General features: G+C 40.4%; 1 protein-coding gene across 2 annotated transcripts in view; it reads right to left on the reverse strand.

Annotated features, from left to right (window-relative positions):
• Positions 1-23,163, reverse strand: part of mxi1 (max interactor 1, dimerization protein) — a 31,721-nt gene that overhangs the window by 6,025 nt on the left and 2,533 nt on the right. For both annotated transcript variants that reach the window (XM_063476610.2, XM_063476611.1), the window contains exons 2-4: positions 23,040-23,142; positions 19,140-19,169; positions 1,315-1,429 (exon numbers count right to left, since the gene is read on the reverse strand). In XM_063476610.2, coding sequence (XP_063332680.1) covers positions 1,315-1,429; positions 19,140-19,169; positions 23,040-23,142 — 248 coding nt within the window. The remainder of the gene's footprint in view (positions 1-1,314; positions 1,430-19,139; positions 19,170-23,039; positions 23,143-23,163) is intronic.

Here is a 23,163-nt window from a genome sequence, read left to right on the forward strand (position 1 = left end):
ACTCCCAGCGACAGACCAAAACAATAGGCCATCAATAAGCGATGAAGAGACTCAAGTTGACAGCAGCAGCAGAAGTGCGAGCGGCAGAGCTGGCGGAGGCCCACCTCAACAACAATATCGCCTTTGTACATGTCCTGTCTGTTACGTGAGTGCATGCTATGCCTCACTTTCCCCTTACAGACTGCTCACTCTCAGGCAGTCACATGCCTGCTTTTAAAGTGGATAACAAAGTGTGAAGTGTTACACTGCATGCACAATTACTGTGGATTCATTTTATCATAAAGGTAAACACGAGTTTGGTTTTTCCAAGCAAAATATTTTTTCATGTGCGACGAATGACATATTTCAAATTATTCAGTGATCTATCTAACAACCCTTCATTTGAATAACTGGCACAAAGCTTTTTTTTTTTTTTTTTTTTTTTGGGGGGGGGGTTATCTAGTCCACAAGTTCTGAACAGATTTTTACATCAAGTGGATATTCGGTCATTTTCTGAGGCCCTTTGCAGGTGAAAGTGTGTGATGGTGCATTTTCCTTCATGATCATAGCATTCTTCAAACATGCAGATGTCTTTCTGAGCCAATGCTTAAAGAAAATATGTTCCAGAAAATAGTGGGTTTCAGGGTTAATTTTAAGTGCATCTCCAAATGGAAAAAAGGTCCTTTCTGGCACCTGCTTTGAATACCTTTTTCCCACTGATCCGTAATTGAGTGCCCAGTCTAGAACCAGTTACACCACAAGAAGCCTGATGTTGAACCCAAGACAACATCAAATTACTGGGGCCAAATACTTAACGGACTGACCGTTCTCAGGCAAGTTCAACTGAAATCCTTTGCCACACAACACTATCTAACATCTCATTCAGAAATCTGTCTAAATGGGGGCTGGTTCTCAGAGGACACCAACAGGACTGGCTCTGCATGAGCACTGATGCTCATTAACCTTTGAAAAATCTCTCCTCGCATATTTTTAACCCAATCATGAGGCACCAACTTGTGAGTCTTTGGTAATTTGCACCCTTTCTTTTCCTCATTTTTTTTCTGACCAAATGAATAATAAGGTTTTCATAGTCAGCTGGTCACCACTCAGTTTAAAAACCTTCAGAAAGGCATCTTTAATACTGAAGAAATTAAGTCGCCTAATATTTATGTACCGTCAAGTACACCACCATTAGTATTTTATTGATAGTCTTATTTCTAATACCACCACTTATCCTTTTTTATGACTTAAAGCTTGCAGTTTCTTTGTTCTGTTTATCAAAAAAAAAAAAAAAACAGGACCAGCTTTAGCTAAGAGCTGGGTAATCATATGTACCTTTATGTGTGCTTTGGCTTTGTTGAGCAGGCCCAAGGTAGTGTGACGGCTGCAGTCAGGTCCTAGGGGTATGAGGGCCTTCAACCGCTCCAGACACAGCCGCAGGTGAGCTCGTCTACAAAGGAAAAAGTAACAAAGAGGAAACAAAAGCATAATTAGATAAATAAAAAAGGAACAATAGGGCAGGGCGGCTGTGTGTACAGCAAAACATGAAATACAGTGTGGTAGTTGTTTGTCTTGTTCAATAGCCTCAGGCAAGTTCATGCAGATTGGGGGAGTTCTTTAAACAAAGCATTGAATGTGTAGCCCACTGTAACTATGTATCAAAGGTCTAAAGGCTCTTAGAGGATCAGTGCACCCTAACAAATAAAATATGGCATCTCTCTTTACTTGTGATGTCAAGCTATTTAAATTAGTCTCCTTTTACATTCAATAAGAGCAACCAAAAACGGACTTTCGTCTGTAACACCCTTGCTTCAGTAGCTAGATGTAGGCAGTATTCTGTAGTCTTTGGGGTGTCAGCCTCCACCCATGACAGATTTGGCTTGAGTCTTGTCCATCTCAAAATTACGGGTTAACAACGAGACGGTTTATCATCTGCATGTATTTAATATATCTAGGTATGGATACTTGTCTCGCCTACATTACAATAAGTTTCACCTGGTGATAAAAGGCATGGTGGTGGTATAATGGCATTTCCAGGACCTCTCTCAGCTCATGTAGTCCATCATCCTGACAGTACCTTATTCTGTGACTGAAGACAAGCCCCAGGTACTATCTATCCTGCTAATGGACCCGAGTTGAGAGGTAAAAAGAGATAATTGTGGCTATAACACAATCACTGCTCCATTAGCAGGGGCTGTCTTTCAGCTAGCCTGGAGGGAAAGGTGGAGAGACATTAGGAGGCAGTAGACTTAGTGGAGCGACCAAGACTCAGAAACGATCTCTTGGGACGCTTACAGGAGACAAACTCAAGGGACCAGAGCAGGGCTTCACTGTACCAAGTTGCAAGATGGGCAAGACAGCTCTCTGCTATGCTCTTTAAGACTGTTGGATACATGTAAGTGCTGCATAGAGTATATCTGTCTGTGTGCATATGTGTATTTGTGTGGGTGAGGGGTGGGGGTCAGTGTGGATGGTGTTGATAAGAACATAAGAGCAAGCCATTACAGCCATTACGCCAGTAATGTGTGCGTGAGTGTGTGCTTCAACAAACACTGCATGTTTGGGGAGTGAACTAGGAGGAGCCCTGATTCAGGCTGCGTGAGTAAAAGTTAGGAAGTCACAACACACACACACACGCAGACACACACAGCCTTTCATTCTGGGCGTTTGCATGATGACTATCAGGACATCTGTCCATTTAATCAGTTCTATTCACAGGACAAAGCAGAGCCCCCCTTTTCTCTTTATCTGTGTAATGTATATCTGCGTGTCTCATCTCAAACCCTCGTCTGCACATACATCAGTTGTCACTTATTCACATGCTACTCGTTTACAGCAGCCTTGAGCGATACACGCAGCTGCACCAGGGAGACGTCGAGGACGTACAACAAAGCACAACATGGCCGAATATTTCTGAGAGTGATTAGAGTTCAGTGTATTTTGTTCAAAGCTATAATCAGGATTATTACTGGATTATGTGGAAATAAGGCATTAAGCGTAATTTGCCATGTTTGCAGTCCAACCATTTTGAAATCAACTGAGCTATGCACGTAGTGTGTTTTCAGCTCTGCTGATATGCCAATATATTATTTATCAGGGAGCTTTTGCAGAAGAGCTGGTACAAATATTAATTCGCGTTAAACCAACCTCATGCATGCACACACAAGTCTCATTCTAAAACCTTCTCTTTTTCCACTTGTAAGGACGTCTCATTCACTGCTTTTTCCTAGTCTATATGCAAACATTTTTCCACAGATGGCCATCGGCTGTCTGGTAAAGAAGCGGTGAGGGCAGAGCGGGACACAGTGCTGATGTGTGGGTCTGTCTGTCTGGCTTGTTAGGCATTTAGTTAACAAACTCCAGACATCGGAGACCAGAGTTTTCTCCTTCAGTCCCAGAGAGATAAATGTAAATATCTTAGCAGACAACCCCAGATAACCCTCCACTTAAAACCACTCCTCTACTCCTTCCATCCTTTTTTCATCCTGACCCACTGACATGAACTGTTCTGTTGACCACTATCACCACATTTCTATCACTGGATATAACTGAACTTGTGCTTCTCGGCATGTAAACCAGTTTGTCACTGGTCTGGCTGCTAAATCAATTTTTTTTCTTAAACGGCATAAAACCTCAAACACCAAAGGAAGAGATTATGATGATGATGACAAACAGTTTGTCACCTATTTTATCACTGTCCTTTCCTGCTTCTGACCTTTTTATAGCCACCTTTGGTAATGTACTCAACACGAGCTACAGTAATCGCTAGTAGCATTCAAAACCCTCTCTGTGCCTCTTATTGATAGACAGGCATGTGAAACGCCTGTGTGGCATGCGTTCTTATCTCTGGGTGGATGACATGCTTTACTGCGTAGCACTCCGATAACTATAAATGGCAAAGAAGTCCAAAAAGCATAACAAGGAGCGTCAGAAGAGCAGTATGTAACTGTGAAAATCAAAACTGAGAAGGGTTATTATTGTGTAATTCTTCACTATCACATTGGACAGGCTGGTAATAGGAAGCCAAACCGGAGGTGTTATCCTCGACAGGGAAGTGTGTCAAAAATGATTGTGCAGTATGTCCCTAAAGCCACAGGCAAGCAAAGATAATGTCAGACAGGTTCACCATGTTAGTCACCAACATTAACTCGAACACCAGGCAGCAGATGTGCATATGGTGCAGTCCCTGCACAAGGTGTTCAATTCAGAGCTAAATGATCTTTGAATGTCAGTGTCATCAACTTATTTCCAATCCTGATTGCAATGACCAGCTCTGTTGAAGAGGCTGGTCTTGAAGAAGGGTACAATAATGTGGCTTGACCCACACAGAAAGACCTCTGCATCACTGTGTCAATCTGGATAAAGTATAACTGTCTTACTTAGAGGTTAAAGGTCATAAGTTCCTGGCTACTGTTGGTGCCTAACAGAGCAGGTCTCTAATCCCTAAAAAAGGCTTGTTTATCATGTAGACCAGCAGCCAAAGAGCTTAGGCCATTTACAGCTTACAATATGAGTGCAGGCTTGTGACCATAAATACCTGCTTGCTGCAGGCAGTATCACCTCCACCCTGTTGTAGCTATGTAACCAGCAACAGAGCCTTCTGTTCCCAGAGTTCTTAGAAAAGGTCGGTGCCAGTTACATAAACAGCTATGGATTTACTGTGTAGCCCCATAACTTCATGTCCTCTGCTGCTAATGCTAAGGACTGCTTAAACACATTTGGTTAAAGGATATGACATCACAGGATCACAGGCTGATTCAGTGGTGACTGATGTGGAGTCAATTTCAGTGGGGGTTAAATAACAAAAAGTTGATTCTGTTCATCTGGACGTAGCGTTTTCTGTGAGAGAAACGTTTTGTCTCTCATCCAAGTGACTTCTTCAGTCTCAGCTGACTGCAGGTTTCCCCAACCTTATAATTGGCTGTGAGGTCAGTTTCTTGATCATTAATATGCAATCACTGGTCAAAGATCATTGGGTTTAAATAGCTCTCCTGAGAGGAATGACCACTTGTTGAGCTCATTTTTTTTTGTATGTGTGGGTAATATTTTTAAAGAAGATTTTATAATGTTAAGGTAAGATGAACGTAAAGTCAAGGCTTCCATGTCTGTACAGAAGAGTGAGTGCTTGTTTTTGTTACATGGACTAATCAAGCTATGATATTAATAAATCCAATTGAACAAAAAATAATCATCTCATTCATCAAACAACAGATGAACAATGACTAACAAGATCTACTGTGTGACTGGGAATCTTTCCAGATATCTGTTAAGTGACAAAATGTCTAAGTAGACTAAAACCAGCGAAGAAAATAATTCCCTACTTTGCACTTCCAGAGTTTAATGAATGGCATGGCGATGTGTAGGTTGAATGAAGAGTTCTCCATCTGTGGCGGATTAGATGGCTACCCATGGCTACCAGGACCTGTGCTACAAACTGTCACGCAGAGGAGGGATATCAGATCACTCAGTGACAGTAAGCAAAACAGCCTAGTTCTGTTCAGTAGAGGGAAATTTCTGAGAACTGACAGTTAGGTAGTGAGTTTTCCCCCACAGTCTCTCATAAAAATCATAACACCCCCCCAACAACAACAAGAAATATATATCCTCTAATGCATATGCACATTTATATGAATGCACTCCCATGATGAATCCTAAGAGACAAAGCTTGCAGGTTAAACACTTAGAAAGCCAGCCTTTCCTTTTCCTCAGGAGACAGTGATGCACTTCCATGGAATGCATGCATGCAAGTTTGTCATGCTTGGAAGTCTGGGTGTATGAACTGTGTCTTGTGTTCCTGAAGGACCCCAGATGGGTAAGCAGGCAAGCACGAGCTTTGCCTTTTGGCTTTGGCATGTGAGCGAGCAGCCCGGCAGCCCTGGGTCACTGCACTGCACCTTTCTTTCATATGCACCCGTCAAAATCTAGCTTCTCTGTGAGTCACGTGCACAACATTGCCTTTTTATTCTAATAATCACACAACTTTAAATTCTTTTTTTCATACTTCCTTTAGTTCAGTTTAATACAGACTTACCTTTCATTTATAAGGGCTAACAACAGTTCCGAGTGTAATTTAAATGCTTCTCATTGTTGCAAATTAACAATTAAATTCATGATTGATGAGATGAGAATTTATACTTTAAAATTCTGTATTGCTCTCCTTATATGCCTCTAGCTGTTTCGCATGTTGTCAAAATGCGTCAAACTGCCTCCAATGTGACTGAAGCAGAGTTCTTTTTAAAGAACCACTTTGAAGCGCTCCCCGTTGGTATGGAAGAGCTGCCCACCATTACTCTTACAGAACCTACGCACATCCTATGTACAGCAGCTCAGCACCCGCCTCCCTTTTTCTTGTATCATCCATGCAGGAACACACGTGCAGAAAACGCTTGCCTTTGGAACAGCAATGAAGGGCACAAACACTGCAGCGTATGCATGCTTTCCTACGTATTCTGACATGTTGCTGTAATTCCCACACGATTAACATGACAAGTGCAATGTGAGGAAATCAGAACTGCAGTGTCTTGGAAATGTTTCAACAATGTATGAGAGAAGTGTGAAGATATTATGACTATGATCTGCAAGTAAAAATTCTCATTTAAACACATCCTCAGTTCCAGCAGAGACTGGCATGTGAATTAAATAATAGACTTTGTATTAACCACATGGATTCCTCAATAAACACAGCAATCTTTAATGAAACCTTAAATGTTCACATCTTTAACTAGGATCTTCAAGGACTGAACACCTGAATGCAAAGAGTTATAATATGATATCTCAAAGGTGCACTTTTGGTTCTGATTATTTCTCATTTAAAGTCCTCTGGAACCAACACAGTTACTCAAAGTGTGAGTTATGGAGGGAAAAAAATGTAGCTGCCCTAGATTCTAAACTTGTGAATACGTAAATAATGGATCACTTCTCGGGCCTACGTTGTCTGACATAATTATTGTACATGCTTTTAAAGGAAGTGTCAGATTTCCAGCCCAGATACCAGTCAATGCACTTCTCTTTTGCAAATCCCCCACTTTCTGAAACCCACTTAACACACATACAGAGACAGACACACACACACACACAAAATCTGACCTACTTCTAGTGCATGTGGAGGGAGAGGATGTGACCCTTCGCTCAGTTATTACACTAATTACACGTCGCCACTGACTGTCTCAGTGGCGAATCTTTTAACGTGACATAAGAAAGGAAATTAAGACATCATTAAACACCCTATTAGGGAGGGGGAAGAATATGACTTAGAGGCAATTCTTTTGTTCCTTCCTCCATCTGCGGTGTCAAGACTCATTTAAAGCAGCCGCAAATCGTGATTCACATGATGTCAACGATTACTGAAGTGATTACAGTATTTTATAATGCAAAGCCTCATTTAAAGTAGACTAAGCCATGTTCATTGAGGAACTACATCAACTTCAACAGTAAATTATCTATTTTGAGGGGGAGTGCAACTAAATCGAAACAAAAAAAAAAAAAAATGTGGCCACAGATGTTTTTTTTCCCCTTCCTGTGCTTTGGACATTATTTTCCAGAACATTCCAAATCCATTACTTCGTGGTTAAAAATAGCAAATGTGAGATGCTTACTGCTTAAGCTACCCAGCCCAGCCACTACGGCAAATCACACGCAAGGCTCCTTCTCACAGAGCATACAGAGTGAAACCACATGTGGCACCGTGGTCCACACCACAGATGGTGACATGTAATATAAATGAATAGGGGCAGGGCGCAAATCAAATGGAAGTACCTACATTTGTCCCATGATACTTTTGGTGTAACTATAAGAACTGAACAGATTTAAACAACTAATGCAAAGATTGTAACACTTTAGCCAAAGCCTGATGCAGGTATAGATAATTTTCCTGTCTGTTCATTTAGATTTTTTATTATTTATTCCTTTCTTTGTGTAAAAGAAACAAATAACTTTTCATTATCAATAATTAACTGTCTTTTAGTCCTTCATTTTACTAGTTTTGAACATTTGCCCAGTGCTTAACTGATGTTACACAGCAGAGGAACAAGGTGTCCAAACATTGGTAAATGTCACCACCACCATTGGAACAGTCAGTTAGGTCGATTATTGATACTACGGTCACCAGTATATGTTACTGATATATTGGTTCCATTTGGAGTTTACCTTAAAAAAGAATAGATATAAACAATATATCACATTAACAAGTACATTAACAACTGTGTCCTGCGTAGCTCAACAGCACGAGCATTTCTAATGCAATACAAACAGATACACACAAAACAAAAAGGGAACAACAGTTCTCTGCTGTTCTCCATGTTTGTTCACCACCTTTGTTTGTTGGGTTTTACTACAAAGACCACGGTTGTGTTTTCTGCTAAAGTTACCTCTTCTAGTACTCTCTGTCTATTATGCCATCTATGGCTTTCTCTCTTTTTTTGTTTGTTCAGGTGGGATCACCTGTCCCCCTCACATGACTGCTGTCAAGCTGAAGCCAAGGTCAGATGTCTGACCCTACAGAGCAGGGCACCTTACGAAATACCAGTATTTACTAGTTTAACTACTGGAACAGTAATCAAAGAGGCACCAGCCTGGCTGCAAAACTGGAGCCTGCTGTATGTGCTTTAGCCAATTACAGGTTTATTATCTGAGCTATAAATGGCAAGTTAAGGAAATGAGAAGTGCAGATGGAGATGAGCTTACATTTAAGGTTTTACGTAAATGTAAAACAAAAACAAAAATAAAAAACTTGTGTTGATTCATGATTTTACAGATGGTTCAAACATTTGCCCATGGCTCGTCCATGATGTGCTACGAAGTCATTAACAGCTACTGACAATGCACTGGTGCCACTAATTTTTGAAAACTATATGATTGTGAGATTATAACAAAGCTAAACAACTGCACAACTGACAAATTAAGATCCGTGGACTGAAAGTTATATTTTATCCATAGCTGATGCGTGCGCTTGTTCGCCACAGTTCTACACGAACATGGCACGCACAAGATTAGAGCAATCCTTGCTCTGAAGCAGCTGTAAGCTTTTTTTCCTCTTTTCTTTCTTTCTGAAAGCCTGATGCCTTCCTCATCTCCTCTATGAAACATGGACAGATGGGACGAATGTAGAGAGTCAGAGTGAGATAGCAAGGGTGAGGGATATAAAGAGTGAGGGGGGAAGGGGAGGGTTCTGTCTGTGTAATCTGCCCAGAAACTGGCCATGGGCACAAACGAGCGGCGGTCTACGTGGAATTCAACTGCGCTTAGTGATGGCAGATGACTAAGACCTACTCCGTTTCCAACAAGTTTTCATCCTAAATTTGAGCATCCATATAACAAGTTCTTTAAAAAAAAATCAAAAAACAAAAAAGGCAAAAATTCATCATGAACATACATATTGCATGCACATGTGGCATCAAGAGCTGAACCTGAATATTAGTTCACTGAATTAATATTTGGATTTGTAAGTTATTTTTCTGTTAACCAGCGAATAAGCTGTTGGGAAAGGAGCTATGTTGTTCTTGTGGTCTGTTATCCAGGAGGGTGTACACCGTCTATGTTGCTTCCAACTTTCTCTCTGGGTGATCATTATTGTTATGTAAATGTAGACAAAAATCACAGCATACCAATAATCTCTGACGCATTATGACAGACAAAATTGTTAGAAAAATATGAAGTAACTCTAACTGATCTTAGCAAGTTACTATTAGAAAAGTTTGTTTGTCCAGTTGGACAGTGACAGTAGGTGAGGACTCATAAAGTCACTTCAAGTTTTAATGGTAGGAAAATCTAGAGGCGTTTCTTTTTCACAAGACAGGGAATATATAAAAAGCACAGCTGCCACAAGGAACAGAATTTTGAGTGTACTGATATATATCTAACTAGAAAAGTTTCTTACATGGTCAGTGCCTTACGAGCAAACGTGATTTTTCACAGATTTTTTTACTGCATTTGATAAACAGAAAGGGATTGCGTCAAATTTCCACATACAGCAGGATCCTTCTTGGCTAAGGAGTTAAATAATAATTAAAAAGTATTGGGACTCTATGCAAACTATACCAAATGAGGACAGTCTGGTTAGATGACAGGGAACACAACAAAACAAAAAAATTAAAAAAAAAATGCAGAGGGTGTGAAAATGCATTGCTACATGTGGGTGGGTGGGAATGAAACTTCTGAGCATTCAGGCAGTTTTGACCTCAATCCCAAAAAAGAGATTCAGTGTGTGGAAAAGAGAGAGACAATTTTTCCAATGGCAGTAAGCTCACAATAAAAATGTATATATGGATATGAATTCGGAGCTAAAACGAGACTGGAAACCGAGGGCAATAAAATGCAAATGGAAGTTAAAAAAAAAATAAAAGAAAGAAAGAAATCACTATAGACTTGCAGAATCCCTGCCACAAATCTAAAGGACACAACTGGTAAATAAAATAGAACACAGTTGACCAGACCACAGCTAGTTTCATGCTAAACTTGCTGAAACACATTCATGACACATGGCAAAGGAGAGATGGAGGACAGGCTGAAACGAATGAAAACAGAGGATACAAAACAAATCACTTTGAGAGAACTGGGATGAAAGCAAAAATGTGTCAATTTACCCTTTTCGAGCAGCAACCACAGACATAAACACGTGCTCACGCACAAATACACACACGTGCAGAGCGTGCTGGAATAGAGAGAGGGCGATGCGCTCTTTGTGTGGCTGGGCCAAGAGACTCTGGGGCTGAAACCCATCACTAACGCACGGATTAGTTCACACGTGCACACTGCCTTTTAATCTGGTCCACTGACAAAGGTTGGACGAGAGAGAGAAACAGAAAGAAGGCAACTGACAAATAGATGGCCTGAATGAAAATGATGGCCACAGAAACAGAGCCAGAGTTGGAGGGTAAAGGAGGAATGGGGGTTGTAATTGACGGGTCAGAGGTGACGAGAGATGGAGGGCAGGGCCTGCCTTTATGTGCACTTTAAAAGAGTGATACCACCTGATCTAAAATACTATCAATACATGTGTCTTTGGCAAATGGCCTAAATCCCACAGATCATATCATGTGACTGTATACCTACACTACTCAAAACACATTAATTTCTTCCTTTAGGGAGCAACCTCTTTTTCCATTTGTCTGCTCTTCAGCTTGCGGACACAATGGCACACACGGTCACTGACCCATCGGCAACCCTGAGTTTCCCTTCAGCCTTCTGTCAGTGGAGTGGTGAGGGCAAAAGCTTTGGATTAAAACTCCAGTATGGCTTTTCTCCAAAAATGGGCCTAGTGTAAAGCCAGGGACATCCAACCAGATGTTGGCTCTGGGGGCAGGTTGGGTCCTGTCAAACAACAACCCCCTTAGTTGTTCATGTGCTTTAATACATCCAATAGAGAGTGGGGGAAGGCATGTCAGCCAAATGCTCTAAATCAACCTTTAATGCGCAAAATGTACACGTTTCTCTCTCTAAATTCACTTAAAAGTCACTCAATCCAGCTAGTGGCATGCAATTCTACTGAAGTTATGCATTAGTTTTAAACATGTGCATTTCATATGACTTTCAGTGCAGGTTTGATGATGAGAAAGTACACGAGGCAGCTGTTGAGGGAGTAAAGGGTGGAGACTTTTTTTTTTCATATGCATCTCCATCACACTGCTCTCATTGGTGAAAAATTAACCTCTGTGATTGGTCAGAAGACAGTGGTGTTTTCCCCCTTTTTCCCCAGCTGTGAGGCTAAAAATAGAAGCAATAGTCAGATTTAGCCTAACTGAGTATGTCTTGCACTTTCAGCTAGGATCCCCTTTTACCTCTTTCTATCCCAAGTCACCAGGCAGATCATTTAGCAAGCTTCTTCAGGAAAAAGGAAGGGAAGCAGGAACATTTCTTCCTGGAACATTATGTAACCCCAGCCTCACCCATTTTCTCCAAAGTGGCCTAATCAAGCAGCATCACCACGGTTTTGTTAATGGCACAGGTCAAAAAAACCACCGTGTAGGAGGAACATTTTGCAGAGTATTATGGTACAGACACCTACAAACTAATAAAAAGAAAATGTTTCTATTTTAATCACTGAAAATTAAACCAGGTTTTGAGTCAGAGAGGGGATTGTTTGATGGCTTAAACCTGCTGACTAAGCTTCTATATCCATTCAGCTTTATTCCTTTTGGTCACACCATCCTTCCACAGAGTGCTGTGTATATGTACTCTTGCAGGATAAAGGCACAACAAGAAGAAGCCCAGACAAGGGGTCAAGTGTCAGAAGAGCCGAGACAAGATGTGAGTGATGAGAAAGCCTTCAAGTGCCTACATATAATCCTCTGTATGGGTCTTCTTTACACCTGTCTACAGAACATTTGTGTCGGGACGAAACAAAGATCTACGGTCTTATCTGACGGCAAACCAGTGAGGATTGCCAGAACATGCTATGTCCATGACACCTTACAGACCTGTTTTCAATCAAGCAGTATTTGATACTGAAACTATGGCAAATGAACATTACAGATAGTAATAAAGGTGTGAGATAATTATAGCACCCCATGTAATAAGATGATTCAAACTGGTCATTCTTTTGACCAGGAAGTCTTTTAAAGAAGCAGTTACAACTAGGGCTGCACGATTAATCGTTAGAAAATCGCGATCTCGATTCATACTTATGTGCGATCTCATTTCCAAATGACAACGATTTAAAAAAAAAAAAAAAAAAAAGACGACGACGATTGTACCGCATGATCCGGGACGTAATCTGCATGAAAACAAGCGCTCCCTCTTCCTGCTCAACAAATGACAAGGGCGGAGCCTTATACCACGTGATACAGAAGCTGTGCCGTGATGCTCAAATTGGCAGGGAAAAAACAACGGAGAGCACGTCAGGGATGACGAGAAAGTGACAGGAGAAAATTCGTCCCGGTCAACCACCCAAGCATCAATAACAGGAACCTTATACAGCGCTTCCCTATACACGTCGAACTCCCGCAGGCACAAAGAAATTACGGAGGCTATTACTTATCACCTGACCAAAGATATATCAACACTGTGCAAAACGAGGGATTTAGGAAAATGATCAACACCCTAGACAAACGCTACACAGTGCCGTCCCGCAACTATTTTTCTATTATTGCACTACCTGCTCTATGCACGCAGTGTCGAGCAACGGTGGAGACGGAATTTCAAGCAGTACAACATTTTGCGGCAACCACAAAATGTGAGGCATTTATTGTTTTTATGTTTATTTATTGTTTTATGTTCAGTTTCAACTGTTACGAAGTTGATGTGCAGTTAATAAGTGCAATAAATATTTATATTGGAAAAGAAAATCGTGAGAGAATCGTGATCTCAATTCTAAGCAAAAAAATCATGATTCTCATTTTATGCAAAATCGTGCAGCCCTAGTTACAACAGTTATCAAGCTTACATTGGCAGCATGCCAGTGATAACAAATGTTTGCAAACTTTTTTCATATTTTAACAGTACTTTGTTCCATTGTTGTTTCCCTCTCAGTAAAAAGGTTCTATTTGTCTATTAAAAAAACAAAAACAAAAACACAATATGGAGGCTTATGCGGATTTTTCACATTCTTGATGTTAAAAGGTAAGTGCTCCCCCAAAGGTTGTATGTGACTGGCCTGCTAAGAATGCCAAACTACAAAAAGGCGTTACTGTCAGAACCCTCAGAAACCCAGCAGCAGGTGCGATTACTATGTAAATCAGAAAAGGCTAATCCAGTCTCCCTCCACTTGACTCAGAACAGTTCACTTATGCTACCAATGTGGCACAAGTGAAATGCAAACGTCTCAGCCTGTCTTATAGTTGGCTGAAGATAATACACACATTCCAGAACACACGATTTAAGTGTGAAGATTCTTTCACCATGTTATGAGTGAACTATAATTTTAAAAAGAGAAAATAACGTCTTCATTGCAGCTGAGAACCCTCCACACTAGTCGGTAGAGCAGGTAGACTTCTAGCCAGAGCTACAAATTGACTGTTTGCCAACCGAGTACAGGCTTATGTCCTACTGACAGGGCAGAAATGCTCATTGTACACACACTGAGAGTTTATATAAGGCTTGCGTGCTTCTTAAGGCTCCCTTAATCAGGTGTGTTTGACCAATCCTTCTACTCATCCCATCAGCCTCTCAATAACTTCCTTGTACTGAGATACCATCGTTGGCTAAACCAAAGCTTAGCTCGACTATTCAGAACTGGGTCTGAGTGGCTTCAGAGAGAGGGTAGGTGACATGCCTCAGCACATGTGCATGCTCTAGCTGGGCTCACCAGACCAAAGATCAAGTCTCTTAAGCTGCTTTTCTGAGCCAAGAAAAGCTTACAAGTCGTCACGTTGGTCAGAACAAATGGTCCCAGTTTTAGACCCTGCAGCAGGGCCTGAGAATGGGCAGCACTCCCTGGACTCGTGAAGCAGTATTGCTTTCTTCAAGGAACATCAGCACAGTCAGAGTAACCCAGGCTTATTCATGTTTGACTGCTCATTCAACCCAAAGGCTGGAACAGCAGTGCAGTGTTTCAAGCCCACTGGTTAAAAAGAGCAGAAATGAATGAGGGCAGTCAGTGGAAACAAAGTAATGTGCCATTTAAAAAAATGTGCCACCCTTCTATAGTGATATTTAGCTTAGACTTACTGGAAAATTAAGAAAAGCTTTCAAAAGTTTGAACACATAAAGAAAAATATAGCTGTATGGGTTGTGACTAGCTGAATCACAGTTAATTTTGTGTCACGCATGCATGTGTGTTATTGCATGTTATCCACTTTTTACATTTTGGACTGGATTTGTGCCCAGACATGAACAGATGAATATGATTTAGTATGTTTGCAGTTTGTTTTAAGACCTTCAATGTCAGTGGTGTCCTCCTGATTAAATTTACAGCAGAGATAGCAAAGGTGTTTTTTCACATGACTGTCATCGATCTAGCAGTTTTTTTGTTGGCCAGTAACTGTCTGCATATTCTGAAAAGAAAGTGGGCTTTAAAAGCAGGGACTAAACTGGGTAACTGCATTAATAAAAACCTTCTTTGAACTCTGAAATATATGATCCCACTCTGCTGGAGACTATATATTGGCCTGAAAATTGTCATAATAGGTGTTGTTTATATAACAGCTAAAGGTAAATCTGACCAAGTTCATGACAAGTTCATACACTTCACACATACACAAACAAAAGGTGACTGCAAATGAGGCATTACATGTTTAGACAAAACAAATTCAGACTTCACAAACACTCCTTACATGCCAGGCAGGCCAACCTCTAATGGCTAAGGGTGTTTCTGATAAACATATCCACAGAATCACTCTCAGAGGTGTTTAGCTCATTCTTTGAGGTGCTAATATACCCTCTGCAGTGGTCGCTTTGCTCACCGCTGTGCCATCGTCGCACAGATGGAGCCATTTATAACTGCCATTAAGTTGTAAGAAGCCGTTGCAGTATTCTCCAAAACGATAGGCGTCTCCACTCAGACAACTCAAGTTTTTCAAATTACTCCAACACTTCTCCAACATTTGTATTTGTATGTGTCCGAGCTTCTGTGCAGGATTATCATTATAATGGCCGTAAAAACCGACATGATTAGTGCAAGACTGTGCCACAAAGATTGTGTCTTGCAGCACAGGATGTGATGTGAAACTTGTCACCAGAGACCCGCGACACGAGCCACATGGCGAGCATAAAAACGGCCTTAGGCAGCTCCCCGTGTCAAATCAAAAAGAAAAGCTAACATTGGTTTTACTACGTGGGAAAATTTTCTGACTGCATTACAGACCTGGCCTCAACGAACTATATTAAAAATGGATGAGTGGCAGTTCAGGAGGAACTCAGATGATAAGCAGTGGTTCTTGTTTTGTTACCTTTTGATTGATGGCTTTATTATTAATCAATGAAACAAGCTTTTACTAGCTATAATAAATCCACAACTGCTCGAGCCTCTACAGATTCAACTCCGAGCCATAAAAAAACCTCTTAATTGTTTAATGTTATGCACATGCTTTACACAACGCACAACAATAAATCACCAACTAACCTGAGCACTTTGAATTTATAATCAACACGTTTTAAAGAAAATGACTAATAACCATAAGGCCGTGAGATCAAAGCAGTCGAACCACAACATGCAGTCATACAAGCCTTTTACTGTTAAATCCTACTAAGGGACTGTAATTTAGCAGTGACATGTGGAAGTGAAATAAGGCTGTTAGAAGGTACATGATCAAAGCGGCAGATGACTACGTTATCTGGTCCCACGGTAAGTATCTGGAATGTGTGTGGGGTTTTTTTTTTTTTCCCCTTTCGGTGCCTTTTATCCATGTCCTAACGTCTCTGCTGTCACACTGAGTCTACAAGCCTCAGAGGTTATCAAGAGCTGCGGTAGCCATGCAATGCAAATCATCTTGCCTGCAGTAGATACACAAGTTTGATAAGTGTTGGAAAAAGCTCCACCCAGGCTGGACCATAAAGAAGCTGCTTCCAATTTACAGGACTTGGAAGTCTGCTGAGATGGAACGAAAGCTGCTTCTGTTGCACGATCATGTTATAAGCCTGACACACTTGGATGAACAACTATGCTCGATACATATGACTTACATTGGGGCATGTGCTTAAAGGGAATTGGATTAGCTTCTGGCAAAAAGAGGGATTATAAATGATTCTGACTTTAAGTGTGCTCTAAAAGGATTGATTACCATTTCAATTTTTACTCTTTCTTTGCAAATGGAAATGTGAATTAGTCTCATATTCGCCTGCTACTAAGCTGCAACACCATGCTAACTGTGTCAAGCTGAAAACAAAGACAAGAGTGAAGAGAAGAAAAAAAAACATGGTGTCAGTATCCGTACTTGGTACAGGACAGCTTATTCCTGGCCTGCTCTGCTGCTGCATCTCTCTCTAAGACTGCAAAGTGGAGCCAGGAAAAAGAGGAGGGACGGGATAGAAAGTTTCACTGGACATTACGCATGTATTGCGAATGAAAACACACTGAGACTAAACTAATGCTTTCAAATGCACAAATGAATGGTCAGTCGTTTTTAACATTTAAACAAGTTAACTTATTTCTGCACTTCTTTAAACCATCTCTAGTGATTTAGTACTTTGCAGAAAGTAGGCTGTTTTTCAGGGGATTCTACAGACTGTGCCATTTAATTAAAGGAAGCAAAAACAGCACAGTCAGAAGATTCCTGTTCATACAAACTAAGCATTATTGTGACACAATTAGGATGCTTACTTTATGAAGTAATAATTTTTTGGAGGAGTAATATATGATGCAAACAGAAGATAGCGTGGAGTATAAAACATTGGAGTAAAACTCACACATATATAGATCACCAAATCTAATTCAAACTTTTAAAAAAAGCATTAGAGCAAAAAGGATAGGAAAGTACGCCTATTCTGCGTCTCCTGTTATAGTTAGCAGTGATTCCTTCTGTTCTGTCAAATATAGGCTTTATACAAGTCTGCTCTGAATGACCATGGCCATAGAAACAAGCCTTACTACAAGATCAGCCCAAAGAATGTACAAATCCATCCTTCACACTGTGTTTTAGGAACAAACAACTGAGTTGGCACCTTTTTTTTCCCCTTTGAAATGTATTTGTGGGGGTGGAACGCTGAAAGAAAAAAAAAATGCAAGTCTGCATGGGTGCTGCAATCTGCTGAGGCCACTCAGTCGACCGGCCGGCCTTGTGTGGCTTTGTATATGAGCACCAAGATGAGACATCAACTCTTGTCTATATTTAGATCACTGGACAGCTCTCCTTCCAATGTTCCCATCCTTTCAGAAAAGGCTGCCAGGGAGAATGGCGAGAAAAAACAGGCTGAGGTGATATGTAATTACACTGAATGGATCCAGCCTCTCGCATCCTTTCATTGTACCCACACGCTCAGAGATAATGAAATGGAAGGCATGCTTTTTTTTTCTTCATATATTTACCATAAATCCTGCAAGTCTAGCCACTCTTATTTATGGTGTCAAAGAAAAGGCTCTAGTGCTTGACTCTGGTTGGAATAAAGAGCATAAACACCAGCAAGTACCCTAGTAGTGAACTCAGTCTGATAAGGGCTTCCAAGGTGCTGTTGCTCTTAGCATAAACCATCCCAAACCAAAGTCTGGTTAAATGCACCACTTCCTACACTGCAGATACCAACTTGAATGCAGACATGTAATTCAGTACAGAAACATAAGAAACTTCAGATGAAAATACAGGGCTGAAATTTTTGCTGCTTCTACATACTACATTTACTTAATCTCATTTCACTTTAAGTTTTTAAAATCATACCCTAGGACAAACGTATGTCTGCTACACACTAAAACTGCAGGGCGTGTACACAAACTGGACACAACCATTGGACTGCAAACAGAAAAGCACCCGTATTTTATTTGACTGAATAAAATAGGCTTAAAATAATTAACATGATAGTCCAAAGATCTAAGCCTAGCCAGAGATGCAGCTTCAAAATCACGCCTCTCTGTTAGTAACAAACAAGGTGCAAAGTAAAATCATAACCCTGCTAACCAGTGCAGTTCTGCTATACTTTGATCTGGAAAATGAATGGATCTATGCTGTGCCAGAGTAAAATGGCATATAATCACTTGAACGGAGCAGTACGTATCCACAATCTGGACGAGGGTGTGGACATAAACGTGCAAGGAAAAAAAGCCTGCCAGTACTAACAAATGCTTATGTTACAACCTCAGTAAGATGTAGCTTACCACAAAAGAATGTGTTTTGATTGGTTCAAATATGCCCAATATCGTTATATGGCAAGTTCATTCATTAGATTTTAACCCTTTTCTGACTGCTAGACTGGTCAACCATTACTGAATATCAACTAAGAGCTCAGACAGAAGTTTATGTCACACATACCCACAGAGTTATATGCAAAAACGTGGAGAAGGAAACTGCGTATGATTCACTGTTACACAAAAAGGTGGAAGGATTATGCATATTAGAGGTGGAAATGGGTAAGGTGAAAAGAAAAAGAGGAATTCATGAACCCAACTGGGCCACCCAAGTACTTTTATCTTTAAAGACCTGTTGAAAAATAAGCGTTTACTTAAAAGGCCATAACCTTGTAGGGGAAATGAAGAAGTAGGTCATAACAGACTTGCTATATGTGGGTAGGGCATGTATGAGCCTGCAGTCTGTGGTCTGATTAAATCCGAAATGTGTTTTAAAGACGTACTGCCAACTCACCTATTCTTTTCCAGCTCGTTATGTGTCGACCTGCAAACAAAAACAAAAAGCAGAAGCTGTTAAAAAAAAGAAAAGAGAACAAATGTACAATTTTGCCTTAATGAGCAAGCAAAATAAAGGTACAGGGCATCTTTATCAGAAAAAAAACAATGTACTTTACATGTGTAGTATTAGAATACTAAATATGTATGAGCTAGAAAACCACGGGCTGAGAAGTGAATGGTGAATTGGAGTGTCAAATTTGATTAACAGATTTATTAATTAATCTCAAACTAGACCAATTCTAGGCTCAGTGCACTGAAGCCTTTACACAAACAAATGTCAACGTGACATCCAGGAATGCACTGTGGCACAGTGCCTCTTCCTCAATAATGCAAGGGAGGATGTGACACTGCAGACACTTACATTCACACTGTGCATGTGTGTGCGACTGGTAAAGTAGGAGCATGCGCACACAAATACACAAAAGCAGCCAGGATTCAGTGCTCTGTTAATAATCTAAAGTGAATCAGCTCGTCCCTAAGAGTGTCTGTGTGTGGAAACATACTGAAAGGAGACAAGGCCTCCTCCTGATTTTTAAATGGCCAAGTTCCCTTTCACACAAACTGCACTCTACCTCCTCCCAGGGGGCAAAAAGGGGGTAGGGGAGTGCTGCTGGATGCAACCTGGTCAAGCACTTTTCTATAGTGTGGGTTATCAATACTGCAGTACGCTTTTTTCTTGCCATCTTGGTAATAAGCATGCAGGAAATATGGACGAAGCAAGAGGTAAGAACAGAACAGAGGGAATGCTGCGGTTCCATCTGTAAAAATTGGCCCAGACTCAGAGGAATTCATTTTTTAATGAATATATTACTGTTTATTTAGCTGGATATGCTAGACAGTATGGTAAGTCAACTGTGGCAGTATATTTGATTTGACATGACAAGGTCTATGACCAGGCTGAGTAGCTACTATTACAACAAAACCCAGGCACGTTTCAGACACTGCAGGCCATTTGCTTAAAACCTGAAGGAGTCTACATGCTCACATGCATGCCTTCATCTTTTATATACTATATAAGCCCTGAAATCATGCATGGATGTGCTCTTCACCAGGCCAGCCACACAAACTAAAATCATATGACTGGTGCATTTAAAACAGCATAATCTCTTTTTGTTTAATGGTGATCTCCATAAATGTCATAAAAAATAAGCTAAAAGCCACACAATTAGTTCTTTATTGGGAAAATGAATAGCCACAGTCTTGTGTTGAAAGCTGACTTCTTTGCACACATGTAATTATTTTCATTGTCTCCAACTCCGCTTATTTCTGTAACTGTCTGATCTGTAAAGTCAGATCAATAGTTGTGCTAACAGAAGATTAATACTTTGGAGTGCATAATTTGCGTCATCTGCTGTCACAGTGGTTTCACTGAGTCTGTGTTGCTTGGTAACCAACATCCTGCTTTGTAACCTTTCCAAACTCTGAATGTTTTACCAAAATGTGAATCTTCATTTGGTTCCCTTTAAAAGCACATTTAGGGAACAATGTTAAAATTCAAGATTCCAAGGAACTTGTGTGAAACCAAACTTCTTTTTTTACATTTGGGAAATCTCTTCAGCTGCTCTATTTCACTATACTGAAAAGTGAGGTAAGCTTCAGGTCAGCCCTGATACAAGCACACACAGTCACACTATATCTCAGCATGGCCTTTCATTTGGCCTAAGTCAACTTACGTGGGTTTTATCATCACAATCCTTTTTCCCTGCCTCCTGAATCCCATATCTGCATGTCTGGACAGTGACAGCAAGGCCACACAGAACAGCAGCATGCTTCCTTCTGCAGGCAGGCATGCATGTATGTGTACGCGTATGTGTGTGCATGTATATGCATGCAGGGAGTGGGTCAGCGAGATAAAGCTGCCCTGCTATAAACGGTAGGCAAGAGAGGACAGATTCAGATAAGCCCATCACTTTAAGCCTCAACACGCTACTGAGAAGGCAGATATAACTGGAGCAAGCAACTAAGAGCGTGTTAAAATAAAATGTAATATTAATGTAAATATTATAATGAATAAATTAGTATATTCTCTAAGATGTCAGCTTAACATTAATTTTAAAAGGGTCCTTGGAGTGTTTATAAGTAAGGAATAAACAAGAACATGTTTGAGACTGAAGCTTAGGTATATGTGATGTTTTTTTTGTCATTAAAAATGCAGACACAGAAGATGGCTGCGTTGTAGATCTCTTTAGCTAATGCACCATGCCTTTATTTTGCTCACTCGGCTTCTGTCATACACAGGATCTCTGAATTAAAAAGGCCCATCGAATGATCTTATTTTTTAGTTTGCCAGATGCCCATCTCCCCATGGGAGTAAACGAAACCACATCACAATATGAAGCTGTGAATGGGTGTTTAATACAAAATGTGTTAACGCAATAGGCGAGTTGTAAACATAGCTCTATGAATAGAAACAACAAGCATTATCCCTGCACAGTTTTATTGGTAGTGCTTCTTCACATCTCGAAGCATTTAAAAACCAAATCTTTTCTCTTTGCCACTTGCTTCCATTTTCTCTCCTGCATACGTAAACAGTTTGATTACAGACTCTCAAAGTTGTCCCACTTTAGAAGCAGATTTCAGAAAAAGCATGCATGGTGAAAGCTTAAAGCTTTTCTAGCATTTAACTTTACATTAAGCATCATTAATGTGTCCTTATGGAATTTCTCACAAGACTAAATGTTATGAAGAGTTATGAATACGATGTCAGACTAACAATATATCTGATCGTGACTGTTGCCATGCAGAACTAGGCAGCATTCTGCGCTCATGATGAGTAATGCGCAGTTCCTGTTTGGTGGCCTTTTCTTACATTAATATTAAAAAGCTCTGCAAGAGTACGAGTGGGCTTTGTGTTTGATGTATGACTGTCGATGGAAAGATTAATGTAAGCAGCCTAACTTAAAAAAACAAACAAACAAAAAACCCACACAAAGCCAGTGGGTCTTAACTTAGGAGATCCTCCCAACTCCGGTTACTAAATACAAGTGTCTGCCATCAGTGAAAGTAATGTGTTTGACAAGGGTCTTAATCTATGTGGCAGTCATTATCAGCGAGTGTTACTAAGCATATGTTCCATAACAATCACCAGTAGCTTTGAAATTATGCAAACTGTGAACCCATGTTTTTTTTTTTTATAGAATATGGAGGTAAAGATGAAACAGCAAGTCAGTGATTATACAAAACATAAGTCCTATAAATGGCTCCACATATTCATCTTTTGGTGTCTGCAAACAAAACATGCCATAAATAGCAGCATTTCCTCTTTAGGGGATAAGACTAAATATCCCTTTCTCCCACAGTGAAGTGGAGAATCCATACTAGGGGGAAATACAGAAAGTCAACCACAAAAAAAAGAAATTACTAAATTTAAAAATCACGGAAAAATGTTTCTGCGTTGTTTAGCCAAGAAATAGAAGAAGTAGAAGATGTTGCTGCAACAATTTTTTATTTTTTCTTAAGCGACATTTTTTCGTTTTAAAGTCTTTACTTTCACCATGATCCCTAACCTTGACCACTGCAGTCCGTTTGACAATCAGCTGATGAAAAGCCAGCAGAGCCCCTGTCGCTGCCCCCCACCACCGAACCAGCGGTGTTTACGGTCAAACGTGCACGTAGCTACTATAAATGTCTCTACAAGTTCGAGGATCGATCTTTTGTTATTCAAATGTCAGTGTCTCTTTACATAGAAAGCCCCTTTATCTGAAAAGCGTAAACGCTGCAATAAACAGATGGCAGCAGTTTAGGATCACATGCTATCTGCAACAATGTCATCCATCCCAGAACTTGACTTTCATTACTGGCATATAAATAGAAAATTCCCCAGCAATCACAAAAATGATTGAGAATAGTGTCTTACCTATTGTGGTTACTGTTGAACTTCTTATTTCGGAATTTCCTTTGCCTCTGGTAGTTTGTGTTCTGATTTGATGGAAACGTCGAGGCATATCCATGTTCACACTCTGTTGGAAAAAAAACTGGTG

Source organism: Pelmatolapia mariae, linkage group LG6, assembly GCF_036321145.2.
Source record: "Pelmatolapia mariae isolate MD_Pm_ZW linkage group LG6, Pm_UMD_F_2, whole genome shotgun sequence".
Lineage (NCBI taxonomy): Eukaryota > Metazoa > Chordata > Actinopteri > Cichliformes > Cichlidae > Pelmatolapia > Pelmatolapia mariae.